This window comes from Rhinatrema bivittatum, chromosome 14 (assembly GCF_901001135.1).
Source record: "Rhinatrema bivittatum chromosome 14, aRhiBiv1.1, whole genome shotgun sequence".
NCBI lineage: Eukaryota > Metazoa > Chordata > Amphibia > Gymnophiona > Rhinatrematidae > Rhinatrema > Rhinatrema bivittatum.
In genome coordinates this window covers 66,235,725-66,251,388 of record NC_042628.1, presented here as the reverse complement: position 1 = coordinate 66,251,388, position 15,664 = coordinate 66,235,725, and the positions used below count along the sequence as shown (strand labels likewise).

Sequence of the window (15,664 nt, the reverse complement as noted above, 5' to 3'; positions counted from 1 at the left end):
GCCTGTCTTATCAATGTCTTACATTTAACTTGCCAATGTTTATGCTTTATCCTATTTTCTTCTGTTGGATCCTTCTTCCAATTTTTGAATGAAGATCTTTTGGCTAAAATAGCTTCTTTCACCTCCCCTTTTGACCATGCCGGTAATTGTTTTGCCTTTTTTCCACCTTTCTTAATGTGTGGAATACATATGGACTGTGCTTCTAGAATGGTATTTTTTAACAATGACCATGCCTCTTGGACATTGTTTACTTTTGTAGCTGCTCCTTTCAGTTTTTTTCTAACAATTTTTCTCATTTTATCAAAGTTTCCCTTTTGAAAGTTTAGCACAAGAGCCTTGGATTTGCACACTGTTCCTATTCCAGTCATTAAATCAAATTTGATCATATTATGATCACTATTGCCAAGCGGCCCCACCACCGTTACCTCTCTCACCAAGTCCTGTGCTCCACTGAGAATTAGATCGAAAATTGCTCCCTCTCTCGTCTGTTCCTGAACCAATTGTTCCATAAAGCTATCATTTATTCCATCCATTTACCCAGTCTATATTGGGGTAATTGAAATCTCCCATTATTACTGCATTACCAATTTGGTTAGCTTCCCTAATTTCTCTTAGCATTTCACTATCCATCTCACCATCTTGACCAGGTGGACGGTAGTATACCCCTATCACTATAGTCTTCCCTGACACACAAGGGATTTCTACCCATAAAGATTCAATTTTGTATTTAGTCTCATGCAGGATGTTTATCCTGTTGGACTCTATGCCATCCCGGACATAAAGTGCCACACTTCCTCCCGAGTGCTCCTCTCTGACATTGCGATATAATTTGTACCCTGGTATAGCACTGTCCCATTGGTTATCCTCTTTCCACCATGTCTCTGAGATGCCAATTAAGTCTATGTCATCATTTACTGCTATACATTCTAATTCTCCCATCTTACTTCTTGGACTTCTGGCATTAGCATACAAATATTTCAAAGTTTGTTTTTTGTTTGTATTTTCATTCTGCTTTTTAATTGATAGGGATAAGTTAGAATTTTTTAGCTCAGGTGAGTTTTTAGTTACAGGCACTTGGACTAATTTTCTAATTATTGGAACCTCACTGTCGGGATGCCCTAATTCTAATGCATCATTAGTATCCTTTAAAGATACCTCTCTCTCTGAACCATGCGCTGCTGAGTGACTGTCGGCTTTCCCCTTTGTTCTGCGATATCTGGCGGTCCAGATATCGCAGGTGAAATGTGCACTCCCTTGAACCTTAGCTAGCAGCGCTTGGATGAGACTGCAACATTGGTTGTACAGGCTGGGGATGACCTTTCTGCTAAATGTGTCTCTGGAGGGGACTTTGTAATTTGGAACTAAGACCTTCAGCAAATGCTTGAAACCCACATTCTGCACTACCTGCAAGGGCTGGTCAACAAGGGCAATCGTTTCCCCAGTGCTCTGGTTACAACTTTTGAGGCTGCCTGCCTCCTACCCCAGGATAGCATTACCGAACACCACCCCATTTCCTCCATGGTGGGTTGTTGCTTCTGCCACAGCTAGAAGGGGCTGAAGGTGTGGCTGAGTGTGTGCTGAGGGTGTGGCTGAGGGTGTGCGCCTTTTCAACAACTTTACGCTGCCTGGAAAAAAGGGTCCACTGACTGGTACTGCCACCGTCCGAGATGGCAGTACTGTTGTTGGGTGTTGTTTCTTCATATGATGCATTATGTCAAAATTAGTTAGATGTCCCATTTGCCTGCCTCTGCTAATAGCCCTGGCAAAATAATTACACTGAGCAAAAAGCAAATGTTGCTTACCTGATGTAACAGGTGTTCTCACAGGACAGCAGGATGTTAGTCCTCACAAATGGGTGACATCGAGGATGGAGCCCTGTACGGAAAACTTTTCTGTCAAAGTTTCAACAAGCTTTGACTGACACTGGCACACTGGGTGCACTGAGCATGCCCAGCCTGCAATTATCCCTGTGAGCCACAGGTGTCTCCCTCAGTCTCGTCTTATAGCTAAAAAGCGCAAGCGAAACTAAAATAAAAGTATACAGACCCAACTCCGCGGGGGTGGCGGGCGGGTTTCGTGAGGACTAACATCCTGCTGTCCTGTGAGAACACCTGTTACATCAGGTAAGCAACATTTGCTTTCTCACAGGACAAGCAGGATGGTAGTCCTCACAAATGGGTGAGTACCGAGCTGAGGATGCCCGGGAATGCACCAGATACACCGCAGATGCGCAAAGGCGTAACGACTGAGGTGGAAATGGGAACGGAGGGCATCCGCAACACCATAATGGGTTCGTGGAAGGATGTTGGGTAGTGAATTGAAAAAAGTAAGAGTAGGCGGACTGGCCAAACATGGAGCATGCCGGCTAGTCAAATGTAAGCAATAATAGGCTGCGAAGGTATGGAGAGGACTCCAGGCTGCAACCTGATAAAAAAGTACAAGCAGCAGTAACCAAAGGGAAGCTGTTAAGGCTAAGACGGACACAACAGTATGTGGATACCCACAGTGTTGTAGTGAAATGTCTGCTTGTTGGTAGGAAAGGAAATATAGACCACTTAATCAGAAGGATTAGGTCTGTGTGGCCACTGGAAGTAGCAGCTTGACCCTTGCATGAAGGAAAGAGTCAAGTGGAATTCACATGGAATGCAGTGCAATGTAGATAGAATGTAAGCGCAGCATTACTGTCCAGGAATGTGGAAAACCCAGTCTCTCCCTAGGGCGAGAGAGAGAGGTTAGGAAAAATTAATAGAGTATTTCCTGAGGAAAGGAGATACAACATCTACCTGAAAAGGATAGAAAGTTGAATGCGTAGAACTACTCAGTGGCAGAGGAACGGAGTCAGGTGAGTATGGAAAGAGTGCGTAACTCACGGACCCTGCTGGCAGGAAAGACATTAAGAGGGAAAGAAGTTCCCTTGCCAAACTGTGGAAGAGAGGAATGGAAAGGCTCAAACGTAGAATGTATGAGACTTATAAGGAGAATATATATGTTCATTCCGTGATTAGAGAAATAGAGGCGGCTTGATCAGTGGATAATCCATGGTAAGCCGACTCAGAGAGGATTACCGAAAACGGGAACCCAACTCCCAAAACGATACACCTCCTAAGAGAAAGGTGTATCTATGTGGAGGATGTCTGGAGAACAGAATCCGAGGGAGTAAGAAAAAATGGTGGAAAAGTAAAAGGGGTAATACCTCTTTTTTTTTTTTTTTTTTTTTAGCGTCAGGAGGTAAAGCCTGCCATATTAAACGGCAAGATTTATGTTTAGAAGGTTTTGTGACGCTACCAGAACCTAAGAACATCAGTAAGTCTATGATTTGGGACTGACTGGTGAGAGAATAAAAGGTTACTGATATGATGGATTGAGAAGTATGGGAAAGCATACTGATCTCAGTCAGGGAGTGGGGAAAAGAATACTGAACCCCATCCCAGTTCAACATTAGAAGAATGCTGGCTACAAGAGGCAGCAGAAGAGATATATTGAAGAGGCCTTTGAGGGAAGAAAAGGCATCTAAGGGAACGCATAGGAAACATGTGCAGGGAGCAGAACCTGTGCATCGTATGGAATGATGCAGACGCCGAGGAAAGTTTAGTTAAACTCAGCGTTAAAAGATTTGCCCTGTACACATGTAATTGAGACCATTCGAGAGGATAGAACCTACGTGGAGAAGGTCTGATAGAGCGTTCATTAAATCTCTTAGATATGTGGCCCAAGGACGCATGAAGTGAACAAGGGCCAAGGGTAGAGCTGCGCAGCTGTCTAGCAGAGCAGCTAAGAGGTAATGCGTGCTTATGAGTTGGAAAGCACATTGTCCCTATGCTGTCTGTCTGTATGCACAAAGAATTGTTGCAAAAGCAGTATTGGAAGGCATAAGGGCATAACTCATGGGTGCAACGTCCAGGAAGTTTATGAGAAACTATGCTGGAGTGCAATAGATGCATAATGGGTTGACAGCTTTCAGGAGAAACTTTATAACCCTAAGGAATTGCGAGCATGAGTCGAAGGAGACTAGGTCCTAGTTCGAACTGGGATAAGAATCAGGGACGAAAGCAATGAAACCACTTAGGTCCATTGAGTATAGAATGTCACTGAATATAACCCATAGCAGTTTTGAATTATGAGAAAAATGCATAGTGGGAAGAAACCCCATAGCCCAACCATGAAAAGTTGAAAGGCTGAGGTTATGGAAAATATGCGCAGGGACATATAACAATGTATCAGAATGTCTGTGCGCATGCTGGACAAGAGGGTCTTAAGACTGTGGTGTCCAGAAGTGTTACAGAAGGGATTTATGGCAGTGACAGTAATCCCAGTTAGTAAATGTATAGTGAGTCCTGAAAAAAGTGAGAGCTCCTTGCATGTACTGAAAGTGGTTAGCAGTAGTCTATGCAAGGAAAGTGAATGATGTTACACTCCACAGAGAAAACAGCATTCACCAACAGTGATGCAAGAGACAGTTCACTTACCGAAGCTGGTGCCAGCGGCAGAGCTTGGGGTTGTAATGTTGACTCACCATAAAGCACATAGAAACATTAAAATAATGTACTTACTGCAGTATGGAGTGATGGTAACCAAAGATACCATTGTACCTGTGACGTCTAAAGAAAGTTGGATTTTCTTAGGTCCAGGATGTGCGGAGAGTAACTATTTTCTGTTAAAAGAAAGAATAGTGCAATTAAAACTCCCCAACCCCCCTCCCTTCTCCCCTCTGCACTTCGTAGCGCCTGGGGGAGTGTACCGGGACTTTGGTACAAGGTGGGGTGGCCGCTCTGATATCTGACCAGATGGGAGACCAGGAGGTGTCCCAATGGAGGATATCATGTAGGCTCCTGCAGGTGTGTGAGCGGTAAGTGGTACCCGCATTTCTGTATGCTGTACAAGGAGACACTGAGACCTGTGGCCAGGCCTCAAGGTGGACTTGTACATGGGGCAATGGTTGCTGAATCTCATGTTTAGCAGATCAGCCAATGCAGCTGGACCTTGGTTGGGAGGGAACCAAGAGTCAGAGCATTGGTCGGCACAGGGACTTGTTACTGACAAGAGAAGAAGCCCTGCTGCAATCCCAAGAAGATAGAGGGGTTCTCCTGATATTGTGGCTAACATAGCTAACATAGCGATATGTGACACTAATACAGTTCTAAAAGGCACATGACCCAGAACTTTTCGAACCACGGTCCGAATGGGAGAACACAACTCTATGGGAATGCCGCCGAAGCGGGTACTTACCATCCGACGTGGATCGCCGCAAGACGAGCCGGTGAAGATTGTTGACTCCGACGGTCTCCGGAGTCCTCGAGGGTAAGGCCGGGGACGTAAACGTCCATCTCGCTTTGAAACCCGGTATGGTGGCACAGGTACAGAGGAGACAGGCCAGGCGTGAGTGGCGTTTAGACTGCTAAGTGTAACAGATGGCCATAGTCCCACACCACTTGACGGTGGGGCACGCCAGGAACAGAGGAGCCCTAACGGAACTCATGTTCCCTTCCCTCGTCCCAGCGGCTCGATGTGTCGTGACGCCAATGCAGAAGCTGTCGGACCTGGATCCGGAAGTTCTGGATCACCAAGGACTGCCAAAACTGTAGGAACAGTGCTGATGGCAGTGGTGATGTCGCTCTGCCCGAGCGTTGTCCAGCCTGGAGAAGGATGGCACTGATGTGCTGGATGGCGTCAGCAGCGGACGATCACGATGTCGGCGATGATGGGTGCCACGGTGCTCGGCCCGGTCTTTCCCCAGCGCCGAGATGGAAGCCCTCGTCGTCCTGGAAGGCGATCGATGACGAACTGTCAGCACGCCTGCTCTGCTCCTGACACAATGGAGTGTCTTAAGCTAATACGGGGCTTAAAAAAGAACCCAAAGCGTGGAGCAATGTGAGGAGGCGAGGGTATTATGTGGCGGTGCTATCGGTATTGACGATATTGAAGGCAACCTAAGGGGCTTCGAGGATATCATCAAAATGGGTATGAAAAATTGTCGATGACTGGCCAGGAGAATGATGACAGTGACGGGCACTGACAGCAGTGGCATAGGTATCTTTGAAACGATGTGGAATCGAATAATCGAAAAACATTGCCGTTATTGAAAAAGATACCGGCATCGACTGAGTCGAAGTCGAATCAATAGGGCGTCAAGGACACCGAAGGAAAACGGAGGTGTCGAGGGCATCGATGCATGGAGGCGGGCATTTATGCCGTTTGTGGCATGGCCACGGGCATCAACTATAGGGCCACAGACGTTGACGGTATCGATTTGGACAGACTCAGATTTCCAAGTGTACATGGCATCGGTGCCCCAGACACGTGTGTCGGTGGCAACGATATGGACACGTATGGAATCGATGGCATGGATCTCCCAGTCGATGAATTCCATCCCGGCATCAACGCCAGTCCTGGAATCGGCATGGGCATCGATGCCAGCCATAAGGCTGGCATTGGCATCAACGCCCATCCACGGAATCGAGCCGGCATGGATACCCACCGATGGGACCCACCTGGGCATCGAATTTCACCGATGGGAGCAGCCTGGCATCGACTGCCCTCGATGGATGCATTCTAACATAGATGCCCATGGATGAAACACCTGGGCATCGGTGTCCATCGATGCAAAAGGACCTGGCACCGATGCCATCGACGGACGGCCATCCGGCACCAATGCCATCGATGGACAAGCCATCCGGCACCGATGTCCATCGATGGGGACCATCCGGCACCGATGTCCACTGATGGGGACCATCCGGCATCGATGCCCACCGACGAATCGATGTGGCACCGATGCCCACCGATGGAAAAGGGCTGGACATCGGTGGGGAGGATGGGGCATCGATGGCATCCCCAAAAGGGGGGGTGGCATCGATGAAGTGACCCTGGGATCGTTAAAAAGTGTCTCGGGCAGCGGTGGCGGCGACCCGAGTATGCATGGCAGTGACTAACAGCGTGTGCGTCAATGGCATGCATCCGGGTAGGGACGGCACCGAGGAAGCCCAAGGAAAAAAACAGTGCGTAGGAGGAAAAAGCCTGGTAGCACTGAAAAGCAAAAAACATGGATAAAGGCATCAGGGCACCGTGGGGGGAGGGGCGCTGATGACATATAAAAGCCCAGGGCGGTTTAGGAGGGTCCCGGTGTAGCGATAGGGTATCGACTGCGTGAGGGTACCAGGGAACGAAGGACTTGAAGCTACAGAGGTCCTAAAGTTAAGGAAAAAATCCCTACCCCACTAGCATAAGCAAGCAGAGTGTCACAGAGATACTCGCAAGCTGTTTAAAGCTAACTGAAAAATGGGGGAAGGGAAGGCTTCAGTCAGTTAACAGCCTTAAGATAGTGACAGAAACCGACCGAAAAATAAGAATTAGTACTCACCGAGCGTCGTAAAAACATACGCGGAGGGAGACCTGTGCAGGGAAAAGTGTTTTTTGAAGTGAAAAGTTAAGTGTTTCCATGAGGTAATTAGTTAAAAAATCCTCACAGAGCTCCAACCGCTATGCTGACTGCAGAGCGGAAAAAAGAAGACTGAGGGAGACACCTGTGGCTCACAGGGATAATTGCAGGCTGGGCATGCTCAGTGCACCCAGTGTGCCAGTGTCAGTCAAAGCTTGTTGAAACTTTGACAGAAAAGTTTTCCGTACAGGGCTCCATCCTCGATGTCACCCATTTGTGAGGACTACCATCCTGCTTGTCCTGTGAGAACACATGTCCTCTGTCACTTTAAAGTGGCTCCAGATCGCAGATTTCTTTTCTGATCCCTTCTCTATAGCCTTCGGGGTGTATGCTGGCACTGGAGCTGAAGTAGTAGGTGCACCCTGAGAAGCAATGCCAGGGGCATCAGTCATAGTCTATGCCTGTGCTGACTGCTCTTCCTCCTCATAATGATCAGTTTTGTCTCTCCCCTGCAGCACTGAAGTGGAGGCAAAGACAGGACTAACAAATCCTCCTAAAACTTCTTCAGCTATTACTTTTTCCATTTTTGATGATGAGAATCCCACACAAGATGATTCTTCATCAGAATCAGAAGCAAACAGTGCCTGTGCTACATTTTCAACGCTAAGTCGAGTCTGTTCTCACACTGCTGCTTTTGGGTGTCGCCATTTTGTCTTGCATAACTCAGCCTACAGGGTTAGAAACAGATGGTGGCGAAGCATCATCTTTAAATTTCATTTCTTTCCAGATGGAACTGCCTGCCCCTGCAGAGATTTTAGATTGGAACAGGTCCCTTTTTAACTTTAATGGGGGACTGGCACTGCCTTTTGAAGTGCCTTCTCCGCCAGTCCCAATTACTCGACCACGTCTAGTTTTCTCTGACATTATGGATTTGATGTCCCTGCCTACTAGGGATTTCAATTTAAAGAATCATTTCCAAAAGAGACCTACTGGGGATTTGGCTTCAGAGAGCACTGCTGCCCCAATATATGTGAGTCTGCAAAACTGCTCAGCGCCCACTGATGCCCAGGCACTGCCTTCTAGGCTTTAAAGAGCACAGAGAGACAGTGAGTTCAATAAAAACAAACTGCAGTTAACAAAAAAGACTGGCTTGGCACAGCAGCAAAAACGATGAGAGATCTATTTCAATGGCAATTCTATCAAACTACCAAGAAATTGAATATATCTCCCACCCACAACACCCAAATCCTGCTTACAACCTACCCCATGGGGTAAAATAACCGGAAAAATGTCACTGCTAGCAGCTTCTCTCAGTGACACAGAGAGACCATCTCAGATCAATAAAAAAAGGTGTGGTAAAAAAAGTGGCTAACTGGCACTGAAGCCAAATCTAACAAATATCTTTTTCAATGGAAAATTCTATCAAAGCAGCTAGCAACTGAATACAGATTTGAGACACTCAGACTACTTCTGAGTAAAGCCACCATAACCGGACCATCTCCCCAGACCTCCATTGCAAAGAAAGTGTGTGGCACGCCGCGTGCTTAAGGTATAAATAGTGCTTCGTCATCAGGAATAGTGTCACAGAGCACTGAGTGAGAGCGGTGATTGGCTGCATTTGAAAAATGCTTAACTCTGATAGGTTGTATTCTAGTCTCCTTGCCAACCTGTCTGACCCACTCTATGTCAGGGCTGTGAGGTCACTTATGACTCACAGGAAAGGGCAGGTTTTTGCTATGGATACTCCCACATAGCCTTCTCCTATTTCAAACGGCTGCTAAGAAATCACTGCAAGCCAAAAGAATGAAACTAATATGATTTGTTGTATTTGTGGGGGATTGCGATGCGTTTCACGAACCCACAAATACAATGAATAGGACCTATGCATTGCGGATTGAGCATGCATTGAAAATGAATGCACATCCCTAGGTGCAAATGCTCGTAACTGACATCCTGGCTGATCTATTAAGTCTCAAAGACATTAGGTTCTCTTCACCTCATGTTTTCTGGTTTCCAGACCTTTCTAAGCCACTGCCTAGAGTGCCTCCTGTTGCTGTTGATGTAGGTTCTCTGCCAGCATTTGAATCTGTTTCCGTAGGTTCCTGTTGTACTGGCACATGTACAACTGGTATGAGGCAATTCGAGCAATGAGCATTCCTCCTTGAAAAACTCTCCTACCCAGAGCATCCAGGGACCTGTGTTCTTGGCCTAGAGGGGCGGATGAATGGGTGAGGGATCTCTTTGCCTTTTTAAGAGCAGACAACAACCACAGGGGAAAAAACAGTGCCCCTTGTTAGCCCATTTCTCCAAGCTTTTACTCTCGGTAAAAGTTAATGATTCTCTTCAAGGCTTATACATGAAATGGATGGAGTAGTAAATATTTCATCTTTCCCTTCCAGATTTTAAGAATAGTTTTCTTTGCATTAATGATCTTACAGAGAGAGGAGGTATGGGGATAGGTTACCCAGGCAGATTGTAAACTCTTTGGGTACTGGCATGATGATTGCATCTAATTTCTAAAAATGCTGTAAGCTACCATGAGCAATGGAAAGGAATACTAAAAATGAAAATTTCTCTTTCTAAAGGGGAGAGAAGATGAGAAAAGAAAGAGAGTATGTGTGTGTGTGTGGGGGGGGGGCGCGGGGGGGGGGGGGGGGTTAGGATGTGATCAGGAAAGGGAAAGTGAGCGAGAGACGCTGCGGGTGAGAAGGAGGTGGAAGTAACTTCAAGTGCTGGCTCCCGGGTGACAGAGACTGACAGTATGCTAAATGATTGGGTAATCAAATTATATTTCATGGGTGGTAGGAGGGAAGGGGAAACCATGTCCACTCTGTAACTTTCATTTTCCAGGAGGATTACTGATTCAAATTTGATTACAGAAAGTCCAATTCTAAAAGGGTGAAAACAAACAGAAAGCTGGGTGCAGCTTTATTGGGTTTTGGCTCAGTACAGATAGAAGCAGACAGCGCTTCTGCAGTACAAACTGTGCAGGGCTCTTTAATATTTATGAAAAAGTGACTTGGGAAAAACAGATTATTCTGTCACAGTGTTTTATACAATAGAAGCAAGCTACTTACTCTTCACATTTAAGGTGACAGTTTTCTCTGTGGACATTTTCACCCCAGGGTAATACACCAAACAGGTCAGGTTTTTCCTATGGTCAAACGTAGATGTAGTAAAGGTGAAACTGGATGAATAGCTGAATGTTCCATCGTTATAAGAAGATGTTGTGTTGGTCGTGGAATCAGCTATAGTTAAAGCTTTTATCCAGGTGATGATAGGAGTGGTTCCCGAACACCTCCCCGGAGCTGTGCAGTTGATAGTCAGTGTTACATCTGGCTCCAGCATCTCAGGGATCTGGATCGAGAACTCGGGCTCATTTGTGAAATCTAAACAAGATATAGAAAATGATACTGCCACATCACTGAGCTCTGTAGTTAACACTAGCAGCAAAGAGAAGCCAGTGCCAAGGACAAGTATGTGATATTACTGTCATGTGCTCATCTCATCACTACTGCAGCAACATGAATGGCATATGTTTTTTGCATTTAATGTAAAGGCTAAAGAATATTTTAGGAAGTCAGAAACGCAAAACATACTTACCTCTTATAGTGACAGAAGCAGGTTGTGATACGTAACTATGCATATATCCTCCCTCAAACCTGAAGTAATATCTGCCAGTATCCTCTTTCATGGCATCATCAATCCTTAAGGTGCAGTCACATTTAGATATGTTGCCGATGATGTTAAAGCGACCACTGGTACGTTCATCCACTTTTGTAGATATATTAGTACTTGCTACGGGGTTTCCTTGAGAGGAATCTCCCTCCCTGAACCAATATCCATGAAAAACCTTTCCTAATGTGACATTCAATGGGAAAGTGAACTGACACATGATGACCACACACATTCCCACTTCATCAGATACCGCAGCACTGACATTTGCATAATCAACTGTGTGCCTGTCATGGCAGGGGGAACCTGCAGAGGGAGTAAGATATTTAGTGTTACAAATGTACAGCATTTCAGATTGAATATCAATTTCAACACATGGCTCAGATCCAAATGCTCATAACAGATTAGAACTGCAGCATTAAACACAGACAATCTGACCAGCTACTAACAACGGTACCTATAAATAAGGCTTTTTCAAATGTTTTAATCATTTCTGCTTAAAATCCTGAAATTAAGAGTCTTTGTTAACATTTATTTAGTATTTTTTTATTCTACCGACATTTGATCTCAATTGAGATATCACACCAGTTTACATTCAGGTACTGTAGGTATTTCCCTATCCCCAGAGGGCATACAATCTAAGTTTTGTACCTGAGGCAATGGAGGCATGAGGCATGAGGCATGAACACTCCTTCTTGGGTGAGGCTGAGCCTAAAACCCAGGTGCAGGATTCAGACTTTCTACTTTCTCTTCGACCTCTGGGAGATGGCCTATCCATGACAGAGAAGATTCTGTATTTGATCTGATGAGACTCTTCCCTGATTCAGAAGAGGAATAAAAGCATCTACAGATCTCTGATGAATCTGGCAGCCTTTAATGTGTTCCTCTTGCTCCTGCTGCAGTCTGTATCTGCTTCATACTTATCCTCCCATAGCCCTGGAACAGCCCTTTCCTTCTGTGCCTCGCGTCCCACCAGGACCGACCCGGAGCCAACCGCTGATCAAGGTGAGGCCTTGCCACCTCGAGTCATCCCTACCGTCCATCTGCCTAGCCGTTTCAGACCACACTGACCACCGGATCCTTCCCGGACAGTAGTGAAGGGGTCTGAACGCTTCAACCTGACAAAGGACTTCATGTACCAGAATTCCCTGCTTCATGACGGGTTTACTTACAGTCTGCAATACAGCTGTAATTAGGACATTGAGAAACTCTCTGTCAGCACATTGCACATTTTCATTTTTTTGGCTTCGCTGTTCTTATTCTCTGATAAGCTTTCACTGCTGTAACCTAGATTAGAACAATGGATGTATTCTGTGATGGGCTGTATTACTGCAGACTCACGAATTCCTTTCCAGAACTGCAAGTCCCAGCAGCCTCTCCTGCAGAACATGGGAGAAGTTTCACGAAAGTTCCAGGGTGTCTAGGGAGGGGGTCAGTAGCCCCTTCAGCCAGAATATGCTTGCTCAGCAATGCTTAGAACGCATGTGTAAAAGATAAGAACTGTAAAGTGCATAAGAGTCTGCTCCTGAAGGGGAGGGGCATGCAGTTGTACTGAGCCTTTGTCTTAGCTGCATCTTGCTGGCAATAAAAGTCTATCTTTACGGATCAGTTGTCTGGACCTCCTTACTGACTAAAAAGAGACGGTTACATTTGGCGAGCCAGCCAGGAGGTACCGGGGACGCTATTTTAGCCCCCCAGTTGGTCCAGGGGATTTTGTGGCGGAGTGATCCCCCAGACTTGCCTGGTGAGTGGCCACCGCTGAGTTCAGTGATCAGGTATCTGAGGGGGTCATTCCACGGAGATCCTCTGAGACCTTTGGGCTGGTGATCCGGGAAGAAGGCTTTCATGACGTTCGGAAGAACCCTGCAGGCGAGTATTATGGGAATGATGGGAAAAGTGAAGAATAGCTAAAAGAGTAGCAAATAACCGGTCCATCCGTGAGGGGACCGAGGGGGCTTTGATCACACCCCAAGCGGTGGTTTGGTAGGAATTGCATTCCGAAAGCCACGCGCATAAAAAGAGGAAAAAGAAGTAACGCATACGATAGTGGGAATAGGTTTCTTGTTGTGTGAAAGAGAGTGAATGGCCTCGCAGTTCTAGGCCGGGCTGACTGCGTCCTAGTCGGGGCGATTGTGACCCTTTTGTGTCTGACGGGTACGGACCCCTTACCTATCCGTCTTCCCTTCCCTCCTTTGTCTGTGAATTCTATCCTGATGGGAGGGGGCGGTTCGACTCCATTAAAAGTCATGACGGAACACTATAGGGAAGAGTTCGATAGACATAAATGTACTAAACCCGGAATGATTCAACGATGCACCCATAGGTGGCCCAGTTTGTGTGTAAATTGGCCTCCGGTAGGAACTTTCGATTTCCAAACGGCCACAAGGGTCCAGAATATAGTTATACGAGAAGGGAATCCGGGTTGCCCTGAGGATATACCGTACATAACTGCTTGGATTGCAGTTATTGAAAATCCTCCGTCGTGGGCAAAGAAGTTAGTGGAGGGAGCCGCCCTCGTAATGGTGGCTCAGGCGCACAAAATGGGGAACTGGAAGTCCCCATTATTAATTAAGGATTGTAATGTATGTAACTGCTATCTGTGAATTGCAAGCACATGTACCAGGGATTTTTTTAATTGTTTTAATTGTTTTAAACCCTAATAAGAGATTTTGGTTTACAGATGCTGCACAAGACTACTATACAACAAATTAATGTACAGTGTTAAGTTAAAATACTGATTTGATTACTGGAGAATGCATTTACTGGTGTTGAAGTTTAGAACTTGATGGCAGTTAAGGGTTAATGGCAGAGATAATTGCAGGAGAGAGGAGGGAATCGAGCCAGAGGAAAAAAAAAAAAAAGACGTTGAGCCAGTGCGTAGTGCATTCAATATGGCTGTGCGTTTCAATGCTGACGTTAATCAGAAGCTTTCAGTTTTCTCATATCTTCTATCCCAGTGTCCTCCCTATGCTTATCTTTCTATTCTCTAATACCATGTTAATTATTGTTCTTACTTGTCTCCTATATATTATCTGTTATTTAAAAGTTACATTGGAACGCATGATAAAGTATGAACTCTCTTTTGCTGACGCAGTTTATTTTGAAGCTGTCTCTGGGAAATTTAGAGAAATGATTAAGAATGGGTTCTTTGTTAAAGTTTTTCTTGTTGCTTCTTTGGCTAGCAGTAGTTAAATATGCAGAGCTACTCCCTGTTTTAAGGAACTGGCAAGATAAGACAGCCAAGCATGTGCAGCGCTGACTGTGGGAATTACAGGATGCCGTTTGTAAAAAAAAAAAAAACAAAAAACAAAAAACGGAGAAAACAAAGACTTAATATTAAAAATTTTGATTCAGTGGCAGGCGCAAGATAAGGATTATTGGAAGTTGTGGGCAAGAGAAAGGGCCACTATGCAAGATTAGGAACAAGAGCAAATATGAGTCGGCCCAAATGATAAAGTAGTGGCCCCCACACACATATATATATATATTGCAATTATGTTCTTTTACCACTGGTGGGGGCTGGGCTCTGGCTATTACCATATGTTCTTAGTGTTTGCAATGTAATTGATACAAGGCTTCCAAGGGTTTGATCATCACTCCTGCACACCTAAAGCGCCCCCCTTGGATCCTTGCCTGCAGATCCAGGTTTACTTTATTGAATTAACCCAATGCCAAACTTACAAGTATGAAGGAAGCAATGTTTTGCAGCTTCTCAGCCTCGTCAGAACTGATTTGCCTCCAGGCGCAGGTCACCTATTCAATTTCCAGATGGACTGTGATCTTTTCATCATATTTTGAGGTGTATTGGAACAGGGTTCAGGAAGAGAAGAAAAGGGCCCGTCCCTGCAACCAGGAACTTAATAATAGAGACCCGACATCCGAAAGAAGCTGCAGAAGGCCGAAGGCTTTGAGGGCATGAGCCTCAGCCAGTTAAAAGCTATAGCAGACCAAGTATGTGGAAATAGAGAAGTGGAAGAGAAAAGAGAGAAGCAAGTAGAGACATGAAGGAGAAAGTGACTGTTAGCCGCCGCTCTCGAGGACACGCGGACGGGAAGGAGCCAAGACAATGGCAGACCGCGAAGAGGAGGGGGAACAAGACCCCCCCTTTGGGAAAGAATCAGTGTGCGTACTGCAAAAATGAAGGCCATTGGAAGAGAGACTGTGAAGAATGGCAAAAGAAATACGGGAGCCCTGCAGTGAATACTAACGACAAAAATGGACCTGCACCGACACAAAGGGGCCGAGGAGGAAGGAGATCGGACAACCCCCACTGGCAGATGGCGGGGGAGGCGACAAGGAGCATACAGCCTGAAGAGACCGGGAGGGAAGAATCCCCACTGACCCTCTGGTGGAGATCCACGAGGTAACACAACAAAAATCAGGGGCCTGTTGGACTCAGAGGCCAACGATCTGTCATGACTGCACCAATCGGCCCCCCCGACGAAAGAGACTGTTTCTATAGTGGGTGCCTCAGGTCAGGTACTCACTGCCCCTCTGCAGAAAGAATGAACTATACAAGTAGGCGGGACCATGGTATCCCTTATCGGATGGAACCTGCTGTGTAAGCCTCAGACCACATTGAGATTTCAACCAACAGGGGAAGTTAAAGCCTCCTTC

General features: G+C 45.9%; 1 protein-coding gene across 1 annotated transcript in view; it reads right to left on the bottom strand.

Moving 5' to 3' along the window:
- The window catches only part of LOC115075631, a 169,866-nt gene that overhangs the window by 115,462 nt on the left and 38,740 nt on the right, over positions 1 to 15,664 (bottom strand). Inside the window, exons 5-6 of the mRNA XM_029576203.1 lie at positions 10,976 to 11,353; positions 10,450 to 10,761 (exon numbers count right to left, since the gene is read on the bottom strand). Of these exons, the coding sequence (XP_029432063.1) occupies positions 10,450 to 10,761; positions 10,976 to 11,353 (690 nt within the window). The remainder of the gene's footprint in view (positions 1 to 10,449; positions 10,762 to 10,975; positions 11,354 to 15,664) is intronic.